The sequence below is a fragment of the Cebus imitator genome, unplaced genomic scaffold (genome assembly GCF_001604975.1).
Source record: "Cebus imitator isolate Cc_AM_T3 unplaced genomic scaffold, Cebus_imitator-1.0 Scaffold436, whole genome shotgun sequence".
Lineage (NCBI taxonomy): Eukaryota > Metazoa > Chordata > Mammalia > Primates > Cebidae > Cebus > Cebus imitator.
This window is the reverse complement of record NW_016107751.1, coordinates 1,154,523-1,167,201: the sequence shown is the minus strand read 5'-3', so window position 1 is coordinate 1,167,201 and position 12,679 is coordinate 1,154,523. Positions and strand designations below refer to the sequence as shown.

The window sequence follows — 12,679 nt, the reverse complement described above, 5'->3', positions numbered from 1 at the left end:
CTTCATATAATAGCAGAATATTAACATTCATCAGTGTTTTTTCTCTACATGTTGATTGGGATGAAATAGACTTAATAGACTAAAAACAGTAATAAAGGTAAGGTACTCAATGAATGAGAAGGTACTACTGCTTCAGTTTTTTCTTTTACATTTTTCTATACTATAAGTTTTTCTTAATATCTACTATTTAAAAAATCAGTGTAAAAGTGTGTTTTTCAGAATCACAGCCTCTAGAGAATTAAAATGGCATGGATTCATATTTCTTTTTTGAGAGGGCAAGTAGAATAATTACACAAGATTTTAATCTATAATGAAAATTAAAATATCACTTATTTATTTGCCGTTCACTGCTGTATGACTAAGTGATTAACAAAACTGGAGTTGTGAGAGAAGTCTATGAAGAATATTTTCCAGAGTGTTTTTATTCTACAGTTCCATCATTTTCAGCATGAGTAAAAGCAACAGCGTTTTTCATAATAACTGAAATATAGTTTAGTTGATTTGATCATCTTTGTAGTTTATTAGGGATAAAATTTGTCATATAAGTACAAATAAAAATACTTTATAAATTTTGTCTACAGTGAAGATTGGCAAATGTCTGGGTCAGGATCTCCATCTCAGTCTGGTTCAGATTCAGAATCTGAAGAAGAGAGAGATAAAAGCAGTTGTGATGAAACGGAATCTGATTATGAGCCAAAAAACAAAGTCAAAAGCAGAAAACCTCAAAATAGGTATGGTCTGTTTGATAGTGAAAATTGGTTGTGGAAGGTATACATTCTTTTTGTATACAGTTTCTTAAATCTTGTTTTTTTTTTCTCCTTGCCCTTTCCTAGATCTAAGTCAAAAAATGGAAAGAAAATTCTTGGACAAAAAAAGAGACAGATTGATTCCTCTGAGGAGGAGGATGATGAAGAAGATTATGATAATGATAAAAGAAGTTCTCGTCGCCAAGCAACTGTTAATGTTAGCTATAAGGAGGATGAAGAAATGAAAACAGATTCTGATGACCTACTGGAAGTCTGTGGAGAGGATGTTCCTCAACCTGAGGAAGAGGAATTTGAAACCATAGAAAAGTTTATGGATTGTCGGATTGGGAGAAAAGGAGGTAGTTTTTAAAAACATTTATTGTTTGGTTGTTTAAATAATATTTACAAGAGTAAAGGGCTAAGTGCAGTGGCTCACACCTGTAATCCCAACACTTTGGGAGGCTGAGGCAGGTGGATCACGTGAGGTCAGGAGTTCTAGACCAACCTGGCCAATGTGGCAAAACTCCATCTCTACTGAAAATACAAAAATCAGCTGGGCGTGGTAGTGCGCGCCTGTAGTTCCAGTTACTTGGGAAGCTGAGGCAAGGGAATCGCTTGAACCCAGGAGGCCGAGGTTGCAGCGAGCTGAGGTGTCCAGCCTGGGTGACAGAGTGAAACTTAGTCTCAAAAAAAAAAAAAAAAGATAGTGAAGTATTAGAGAGCTTTCAACATAGAGAGCTTTCAACAATGTTGAAAGCTAAGAGGGTAGATTGTTTTACTTGTTGCAAAAGCATACTTTGCTTAGCCTGAGTATCCTAGAAAATAACCACCTGACCACATGTCATATATTGTGGATAATTATAGAATAATTATGTGGGATCTCAGATGGACCTCTGTCTTATTTTTTCTAGTTTGAAAGAGGAGGGGATTATATTAGATAAATCTGAAATTCTCAGTTTCTTTTGTTTATGTGTAATAGAATTTCCCATAAGCGTCTATACCCTTGATACTTCATTTACTTTTTAAAAGAGTATATATTTTGATATTCATATTTTTGAACTTTTGAGTTGAAATACAATCCTACAACAGAATTACATGGAAGGAAGGTCTTGTGCTTGTGTTTTCAGCTACTGGTGCTACTACAACCATCTATGCCATTGAAGCTGATGGTGACCCAAATGCAGGCTTTGAAAAAAACAAAGAACCAGGAGAGATTCAGTATTTAATTAAATGGAAAGGATGGTCCCATATCCACAACACTTGGGAGACAGAAGAAACCCTCAAACAGCAGAATGTTAGAGGAATGAAAAAACTGGATAATTATAAGAAAAAAGATCAGGAAACAAAAAGATGGTAAGTATGCTGTGTGTCATATACTTTTTTTTTTAATAGTTCAAAGGTTACTAAGCCTTTATGTTAATAAAGAATACATAATTAAATTAAAGGATAGCCTAAAATAACTGTTTATACCCTTTATAATACAGTTGGCCCTCTGTATCCACAACTTCTGTATCCTTGGTTTCAACCAACCATGGATTGAAAGTATGCGGAGGAAAAATACAGTGAAAAACACCAGTACAACAATCAATAATAAAAATTAAAAACAATACCTTGTTTTTACAAAAACATAGATTTTGCCTGTGAAATACATGAGACTCATGTTTTGGCAGGAACTTAATTTTCTCTGTAAATTTTTGTTTTAAAAAAAAGGCAAAATATTTCACTGTTCATTTTTGTTAGAGCAGTAGAAAACAGTATTGATAGAACCCTCCAGATACATTTGGAGTAATGGAATCTCTGAGCTTAATGATTTGAGATGAAATCTCAGGATTATGGTAAAGCTGAGGTTTTCATCTTTTGGTATAATTTCTTACATTTAATAATATAAAACAACTATTAACACTGCATTTACATTGTATTAGGTATTATAAGAATATCTAGAGATGATTTAATGTGTAGGGGAGGATGTGTGTGGATTACATTGCAAGTACCATGCCATTCCATATAAGGAACTTGAGCATACTCAGATTCTGGTATCTGTAGAGGATCCTGAACCAATCCCCTGCAAGTGCTGAGGGATGATTTTATTCCATTTCAAGGTAAAACTCCTAAGGGTATCCCTATCTAAACCTGTCCTCGGTAACAGTCATGTAGAGTGTGTGTCATACATTATAAATTACCAATTTTTAGTTAAAAATTAATGGTGCTTTATTCCTATTTCATTTTCTTTCTTACTCAAACTTGGCCCACACAGTAAGTGGCAAAATGGGAGATTTTGTGCTACAAATAGTGTTGGGGATGGGGGCCTAATAGGTTATTTATGGGAGATTTTTAAATCTGTTCCTGGATTAATTTTTCAGGTTGAAAAATGCTTCTCCAGAAGATGTGGAATATTATAATTGTCAGCAAGAACTTACAGATGATCTACATAAACAGTATCAAATAGTGGAACGTATAATTGGTTAGTGATAAATGATTCTGGTTAAACTTTTTATCTTTTTATGCTTGAACTAATCAAAAAAGTCATAAATTTGCCACTTACACATCAAACACAGTTGATGTTAAAATATAATATCTCTTTTATTAAAACAGATAAACTAGATAGCTAAATTTTACATGTGTAGCCTTTACTGAGAATTATGTATCTGATGATTAAATGTAAAAAAAAAAAGAAAAAAAAATAAGTAAATGCCTGATTTATCTCACAGCTCATTCCAATCAAAAGTCAGCAGCTGGTTATCCTGATTATTATTGCAAGTGGCAGGGCCTTCCATACTCAGAATGCAGCTGGGAAGATGGAGCTCTCATTTCCAAAAAGTTTCAACCATGCATTGATGAGTATTTTAGCAGGAACCAATCAAAAACCACTCCTTTTAAAGATTGCAAAGTGAGTATTGTCTGACATTTTAAATTATTAAAAATATATTTATGCTTTATAAATATTTACAAGCCTAAATACAAGAGTCGGATCCTGATTTCAGATAGACTAAGGGAGAAGGTTTCTTGGTTAATAGGTCTTACGGAAAGTGAACTTCCTACAATTGCTGTGTGTTTTTAGTTTTGGTTTTAGTTTTAGAATTTTTTATTTCAAACTTTCTCTTTTTAAAAAAATTGTAAATGATGTTTCGGTCAATGTATCTTCTTAAATGTTGTATTGTCTTTTATCCTTGTTGAGCATCACTATGTCAGAAAGATGATAAGTTGGTTATGGTGATTGCTTTTGGGGAAGAGTTGGGAGACTAAATAGAGAAAAACCCTTGGAAACTAGAGACATGCTCAATTTTAAATATAGTGGATATTTTCTTAGAAGGTAGAGAAGGAGGAGAGGGTTATAGCAAAGTATCCAGAACTACATTGCACAATACTTTCTGAATCCTTGTAGCTTACTCAAAGTTACTAGTGATAGTGTTGGGAATCTGTGTACTGCTAGACTTTCTTTCCTTATTACAAGAATTACACTCTTCATAGGGATAACTTGGAATTCAGAAATTGAATGGTAAGCAGTTTTATGGTTTATTTCTAGCGTAAGGCTGGAGCAATGGTTGTGAACAATTTAACATACATAGGTATTGCTTGTGAAATACATGAGACTCATATTTTGGCAGGAACTTAATTTTCTCTATAAATTTTTGTTTTAAAAAGAAGGCAAAATATTTCACTGTTCATTTTTGTTAGAGCAGTAGAAAACAGTATTGATAGAACCCTCCAGATACATTTGGAGTAACGGAATCTCTGAGCTTGATGATTTGAGATGAAATCTCAGGATTACGGTAAAGCTGAGGTTTTCATCTTTTAGTATAATTTCTTATATTTAATAATTCTACATAATAATGTTTATGTCTACTGAAGGTATTAAAACAAAGGCCAAGGTTTGTAGCCCTGAAGAAGCAGCCAGCCTATATTGGAGGACATGAGGGCTTAGAATTAAGAGATTATCAACTGAATGGTTTAAATTGGCTTGCTCATTCTTGGTGCAAGTAAGTATGTTTTGAATCATGTATTTAATTTGACACAGTAAGAATTTTACCAACAGGATTCAGAAAATATTTCCATTAACATAAAGGACGCTTTGGCAGTTGATATGCTAGTCTTTGGTATTTTCTAGTGTATATAAACTAATTATTACATACTGGGAAGAAAATCCAGTGGAGTTTGAGTTTAACTTGTTTGTTGTCTTTTTAAAATATATTTTTATTCAATTTAAAAATCAGTATGCATATCCATTCTCATCCCATGCTGTTTCTGGCATATTTCTCTTTTTCCTGGTTATTTTAATATCTACTTAGTCTTCTAATTTTTTTTCTATCTTGTATGGCCCCCATTCTACTTTTATGACTCTTGGTTGCAATTTTGCTATAGTTTTTTTTTTTTTTAATCTATGTTCTTCCTATACACTTTTTACTTATTTAATATATCTGGACTCTACTATACTAGTAGATGAACTGCATTATTGGCTTCATAATTGATTAAACGTAATACTATTAATCATTAAGCCTGTTCTGGCCTAAAATGGTAATCTCCTTTTACTTGCCTTACAGTATTAGTGATAAAGTCTTTAGCCAGATACCTTTACATTTATTATTTGTGGTTAATAAAAGTGGTATATTCTGTATATTACCTATCAGATTAATTTTATTTAACTTCATATAAACATATACACATGATGTAAAAAGGTTTCTTTGTATATTTGAATCTTTCCTTACATGCGAATTTTTTTTTTAACTTTGTAGAGGAAATAGTTGCATACTCGCTGATGAAATGGGCCTTGGAAAAACAATACAGACGATCTCATTTCTGAATTATTTGTTTCATGAACATCAATTATATGGACCTTTTCTGTTGGTAGTACCGCTCTCCACTCTCACTTCCTGGCAAAGGGAAATTCAGACATGGGCTTCTCAAATGAATGCTGTGGTTTATTTAGGTGACATTAATAGCAGAAACATGGTAAGTGGTTTCCTTGTAAATGTAGAAATCATAATATACTTGTCTTTGAGATCGAGTGTTTTTGTGTTTTTTGTTGCTGTTGTTTGTTTGTTTGTTTTTTTGAAATGAGGTTTTACTCTCTCTCTCAGGCTAGAGTGCAGTGGTGGGATCTTGGCTTACTGCAACTTCCGCCTCTCGGGCTCAAGCTTCCTAAGTAGCTGGGACCACAGGAGCACGCCACCACACCCAGCTAATTTTTTATATTTTTTAGTGGAGACAAGGTTTTGCTGTGTTGCACAGGCTGGTTTTGAACTCCTAAGCCCAAGTGATCTTCTTGTCTTGGCCTCCCAGAGTGCTGGGATTACAGGCCTGAGCCACCATGCCTGGCCTAACAAGGATGAGGGTTTTTGTTTTGTTTTTGGTCTTTATAAAAATCTTTGTTTCTGGCATAGAATTTGCCACAAACAAGTTCTCAGTACCTGTTTAATTGACTATAACAAAGCCAGTTTTGGTTCAGTGTTATTTCATATATATGACAGGTTTTTTGTGTGTGTGGTTTTTTTGTTTTTTTGTTTTTTTGTTTTTGTTTTTTTTTTTTTTTTTGGGCACTCTGTCATCCAAGCTGGATTACATTGGTATTGTGATCTCGGCTCACTACAACCTCCGCCTTCCAAGCTCAAGTGATTCTCCTGCCTCAGCCTTCCAAGTAGCTGGCATTACAAGCACCTGCCACTATACCTGGCTAATTTTTGTATTTTTTGTAAAGATGGGGGTTTCACTGTGTTGCCCAGGCTGGTCTCAAACTCCTGACCTCAAGTGATCTATCTACCCTCCTTGGCCTCCCAAAGTGCTGGGATTACAGGCACGAGCCACCAAGCCAACCTTACATTTTTAATGGAGAATTTCAAATGTACATGAGAGCAGACAGAAGAATGTAATAAACTCTTATGTTCTCATCTTCAGTTTCACAAATTTACTGCTGGTTTTGTTTTGTCTGTACTTCTGCACACTACTTTCCTAGCTACTGTGAAGCAAACCCCAGACATCATATTTCAGTCATAAATGTTACGTTATTAAATGAATTAATCTTTTATGTTTTGTTAAATAAGAATTTTCCTTTTGTGTAAGTTGTATGTTAAAATTGTGCTTCATATTTAAGAAGTGCTGTGGTATTTATATTTTATTTACAAGATTCACATAGCATGGACTATATAAAGAACAGCTAATTATGTAAACGTATTTACAGTTATTTACGTATTTGGATGGATTTTAATTTTTAGATATGTAAGTAAAAGTATAATTTGCTTGATGTTTGTCTTAAAATTGTCCTTCAAATTTCTTGATAGATAAGAACTCATGAATGGATGCATCCTCAGACCAAACGGTTAAAATTTAATATACTGTTAACAACTTACGAAATTTTATTAAAGGATAAGGTATGTATTTATTTCTCATGTGTTTCTGTCTATTGTATATCAGTTCTTTATGCTGTAGACAAGATGAGAGAATAGTCTAAATCATGAGTCAGCAAATTATAGCCTGTGGTTTTATTTTTTTAATGACTCTTGAACTAAGAATGGTTTTTACATTTTTGAAAGGTTACTTTTAAAGGGTCATAGAAAGAATATGTGACAGAGACCACATATTTATCTGCAAAGTCTGAAATATTTACTATCTTGCTCTTTATGGAAAAAGCTTGCCAACTCAACCTAGTGAAACCATTTTGTTACAGTGTGTATTGATTTGTAAGCTCTTTAAAGAAGAGGAAGATACCTAATAGGATTAAGCTACCACTGTGTGACGCAATGAAGGCTTTATAGATACTGCCTCATTTAATTCCTCCATCTACTTTATATTCACTTTCTATCCATCTACTTTTGAAAAGAAAATTAGTCTTAAGAAAGGAATGTCTCAACTTGCCTATGGTAACACAGCTCTTAAGTAGCAGAATCAGGCCTGCTGTAACTCAGAGGCCTGAATTTATAAGTTCTACAGTTCATAAAAGCGCAGTGAATTGTACCAACACTTGGAATAAGACACTGTTCTGAATTTGTGTCATAGTTTTTTTTCACATTGATATTAATAGAGGCCTCTATTGGAGTTAGGCTAAAAGTCGTCGTAAAAATTTTAAATGACACTTCTGATTTTTCTCTGTTAATTATCAGTTTATAAGCTAATAAAAACTTTGGCTTGATACTATGTTCTAGTGGTTAAATTTGTCATAGAAGGAATATGTAGTGAGTTACTTAGGCATTCATTGTAATAAATCTTGAGAGAATTCTTTTTTGAAAATTAGACATAGTTTTTAATTTTCATTTGTTTCATTTTAATAATTGAGTTCAGATTAAGTGGGAAGTTTAAATTCGAATTCAGTTTTTCTCAAAATATTATTTTTCTGTTATTTTAAGGCATTCCTTGGAGGTCTGAATTGGGCATTTATAGGTGTTGATGAAGCACATCGATTAAAGAATGATGACTCCCTTCTGTATAAAACTTTAATAGATTTTAAATCCAATCATCGTCTCCTTATCACTGGAACTCCTCTACAAAATTCCCTTAAAGAGCTCTGGTCTTTGCTACATTTCATTATGCCAGAAAAGTAAGACAAATTTGCAGTTTTAATTATAGTTTTGTATAGTTATGTTTAGTGGGGAAAAACCCAGGTAATAAGATCAGTAAGAATTTTTATTTCCTTAAAAGATTAGATCACAGATTACAAAGAATTTTTTAAAAATGAAAATGGGGTTAGCTACTTTGTTATACTATTTGAATTTTTCAATTTTGCTAATAAACGTAAGCCACGTGTAATAAATCACAACAGTTGATTTTGAGCATGTTCAAAATATACCTCGCTTGGAAAACTAACACAGTGCCATTCTTTGTATTTAATAGTTGGAGTAACAACAATGAGGTACTGGTAATCCCTTTTCCTAAATGAGGAAAGCTAAACTAGACAAGGCTAAATATGTTCCTTAAGATCACTACTTGTTCTTTCAGTAGATCTAGAACTTGGTCCAGAACTTGAAAAGAATATTTTTGAGAAATACTTTAGTGATAATTACTACCATACTTCAAAACACTTCATATTCCCCTGATTCAAGAATCATAACTTATAAAACAATTACATTTCGTCGTACCTCTACTTGGGAGGAAGATTTTTAGAAGTAACTTAAGTTTAGCTAATTTTTTTTTTCTAAAAATCTGTATTATTTTGTTTACAAATGACTCCCTTAAAAAAAAAAAACTCTCATACACAATTTGACTTTTTCTAGTGATTTTGCAATTTCTTAAATTTTAAAGGTTTTCTTCCTGGGAAGATTTTGAAGAAGAACATGGCAAAGGGAGAGAATATGGTTATGCAAGCCTTCACAAGGAGCTTGAGCCGTTTCTGTTACGCCGAGTTAAGAAAGATGTGGAAAAATCTCTTCCTGCCAAGGTTGAGCAGATTTTAAGAATGGAAATGAGTGCTTTACAGAAACAATATTACAAGTAAGCTGTACACTGAGCACATGTTCTGACCACCTTCCATGTCTGTGTCCTCCTCTTGGTGCCCCTACCTTCTTCTCTACAATGGTGTCTTAGAGCTGTTGCAATTCTAGAATTAGTTTATTCTGTGCCATAAGGAGGCAAAGGGAAATTTAATGACATGTCCAAAATGATGTGTGACAAAGACTGAGTAATTGATCTTCTAACACATTAATTGTTTTCCTAGATACCATACTGTTAACTTATAAAGAGTTTCAGTGTTAGGATTTCCATTATATGAAGGTATTATATGATTATGACAATTAACAGATAGAGACCAAAAAAAAGAAACTTCGAACAAAATTTTAGGCCCTGCTGCTTTTTGAAGAGTATTAACAAATCATAGCTGGTGTAAATTTGTATGTTAAGATCTATACAGTAGCACTTTTCAAAGAATCAGAAAGGAAAATCTGTTGTAATATCTGTTTAAACATTTAATTGCATAAAACGAAATACATTGATACAAATCATTTGGAGTTTCAGAAACATTTATATTTTATGGTAAATAAATAGGTGCCATACATTTGAAAGAATATCCTTATTGCATAATTTTTATTATGGAATATTTCAGACATATACAAAAATAGGATAATTCAATGAACTCTTGTACCCATGACTCAGCTTTACTTTCTTTTTTTGTTTGTTTTTTGAGACGGAATCTCCCTCCATACTCCAGGTGGCATGATCTTGGCTCACTGCAACCTCCACCTTCCAGTTTCAAATGATTTTAGTGCTTCAGCCTCTTGAGTAGCTGGATTTACAGGTGTGCCCCACAATGCCCTGCTAATTTTTTTTATTTTTAGTAGAGACAGGGTTTCGCCATGTTGGCCAAGCTGGTCTGGAATGCCTGGCCTCAGGCAATCTACTGGTCTCAGCCTTCTATAGTGCTGGGGTTACAGGTGTGAGCCACTATGCCTAGCCCCAGCTTCACTTTCAGCTTGTAGCTAGTTGTTTTATATTTCTGATCATCCCCATTTCCCCCAGTCCCTATCCTTTTGAAGCAAATCAGAGACATTTTTCCATGAACATTTTTCCGTAAACATTTTTCTATGTGTCTCTAATAATTGATTTTTTAAAATATTAGTACCACCTAGGCACTGTGGCTCATGCCTGTCATCTCAACACTTTGGGAGGCTGAGTGGGCAGATCACTTGAGCCTCGAGTTTGAGACCAGCCTCGACAACATGGCAAAACCCTGTTTCTACCCAAAATACAAAACAATTAGCCCGCAGTAATGGTGCGTACCTGTAGTCCCAGCTACTTGGGAGGCTGAGGTGGGAGGATTGCTTGAGTCCGTGAGGCGGAGGTTGCAGTGAACCAAGGTCATGCCATTGTACTCCAGCCTGGGTGACAGTGAGACCCGTCTTAAAATAAATAACCCACTTTAAAATTTTCACAATAATTTAGGAAATTATTGTTCTCTCAGCAGAATCAAGTTATTTCTTAATACCAACATTCAGTATCAGTGTTGAGTTTTTCTCTGTTGTCTGAAAAAAAAATTTTTAAGTTTACTTGAAGCAGGATTGAGATAAGTTTATATATGGCAATTGATTTGTCTCTGAGTTGCTTATCTATGGTTACTTTTTTGTTAAAATTTATTTGATGAGGAAAACAGTTAATTCTGTATAATTTTTCCACAATCTAGATTTTGCATAGTACTTCCCTCTAGAATAGTTTAAAAGTATCCCCTGTATTTCCCATAGGTTGTAGGTAGATCTAGGTGCTTGATAATACTCCAATTTTAATTATGACAAGAGTGTGTTTTGTAGTGCACAATGGTGATTATCTAATTTTGTTATGGGGTTCTTTGACAAAAAAGCAATGTGTTTTATAGAAAGTTTGGAAAGGAAAGTCAAAGCAGGAAGAAGACACATTCACCTGTAATTCTCTCAGTGCTAGTCATATATCGTGGATATTGAACTTAAACTCTTCAAGGTACTTTTTGGCAACTGAGGTAATAAGATACTGCCATAAATTTCTGTAAAACATCTTAGAATTATTGCCGCTAGAGAAATTAATAAGAAAATTTTTCTGGATAAGGAATAATAGTCCTTTATTCTTGATTACCTCTTATGGCATCGACCATTGTCCATGTGTTTTATTTTGCTTTTCATTCCAGTTTTGGGAAAGTGCCTATACAACTAGTGGTAAAAAGAATGGTAAAAAAAGAATAGGCACACTAGATAGTTGAGACTTCAAGTCCTTTCGAAAACTGACCTTGTGAAAAGGAAGAAAATAAAAGGTAGAAAAGGTCATAGTGAGAGGAAATTTTTCTTTTCTTTTTTAAATTCAGCTTTTGTTTTAGATACTAGAAGTACACATGCAGGTTTGTTGCATGGGTATATTACATCCAGGTAGTGAGTTGTGGTAGGAGGTAGGTAGTTTTCAACCCATGTTCCTCTTCCTCCTGCCCCCCCTTGCCCCCCTTTAGTAGTCCACAGTGTTACATGTTTATATCCATATGTGCCCAGTGTTTAACTCGCACTTACAGGTGAGAACATGCAGTATTTGGTTTTCTGTTTATGTGCTAATTCACTTAGAATTATGGTCTTTAGCTCCATCCATGGACGTTATTTTATTTGAAGGACATTATTTCATCCTTTTTTTTTCCACGAATGTGTAGTATTTATCATGCACATATACAAAAAAATATGGAGTGTTCATGGATTTGTATGTCATTCTTGTACAGGGACAGTACAAATCTCTGTATCATTCCAGTTTTAGTATAATTGCTGCTGAAGCGAGCACAGGAAATGTTACAGTTTGGAGTAGTAAAATAGCACCAAAATGTTTTAAGTTGCATATGTATTGTGTAATTGCAATCTAGAGAAGGCAGTGTGGCTAAAACAAGGTATCCTCAGGTTTCTTTTAGGTCCATGCCAAAGATCCAATTTCATTTGCTGTCTAATGCAGTCAAAGTTGTAAGAAGATTAAGATAAATAATGCAGCTGACTATCTTTTTAGCGAATTTGAGGGGGAAAGGATTAATACAGTATAATAATTATGTTACATTAAGCCTTTTCTCTGTGTAGCTAATGGTTCAGAAAACAAATGGTGTTCTCATGAGTATCATGAAAGAGGTTTGGTCCATTGTATATCCAATTGTGAATTTCATAACAGTACAATTTTACTTTGGTACTAGGTTTTGCCTTTTTTTTTTTTTTTTAATGCTTTTAGAATTTATCCTGGTAATTTTTCTGCTAAACATCATTTTTATGATTTTTTTCAAAGATGGATTTTAACTAGGAATTACAAAGCCCTCAGCAAAGGTTCCAAGGGCAGTACCTCAGGCTTTTTGAACATTATGATGGAGCTAAAGAAATGTTGTAACCATTGCTACCTCATTAAACCACCAGATAATAATGAATTCTATAATAAACAGGAGGCCTTACAAGTAAGAATTTTTAAATGTTGTTACTTTGTGATAAAATTCTAGAAATGTTTATTCACTTACAATAGAAAATGGCTCAATGCTTTAATAT

The 12,679-nt window shown here is 33.7% G+C and overlaps 1 protein-coding gene and 1 pseudogene across 1 annotated transcript in view; one reads left to right on the top strand and one right to left on the bottom strand.

Annotated features, from left to right (window-relative positions):
- The window catches only part of CHD1 (chromodomain helicase DNA binding protein 1), a 73,447-nt gene that overhangs the window by 26,022 nt on the left and 34,746 nt on the right, over nt 1–12,679 (top strand). The window contains 11 exon segments of the mRNA XM_037732004.1: nt 582–731; nt 834–1,105; nt 1,874–2,099; nt 3,107–3,207; nt 3,455–3,633; nt 4,596–4,723; nt 5,477–5,693; nt 7,019–7,108; nt 8,081–8,271; nt 8,973–9,161; nt 12,429–12,591. Of these exon segments, the coding sequence (XP_037587932.1) occupies nt 582–731; nt 834–1,105; nt 1,874–2,099; nt 3,107–3,207; nt 3,455–3,633; nt 4,596–4,723; nt 5,477–5,693; nt 7,019–7,108; nt 8,081–8,271; nt 8,973–9,161; nt 12,429–12,591 (1,906 nt within the window).
- On the bottom strand, nt 11,842–11,941 carry LOC119468478 (annotated as a pseudogene).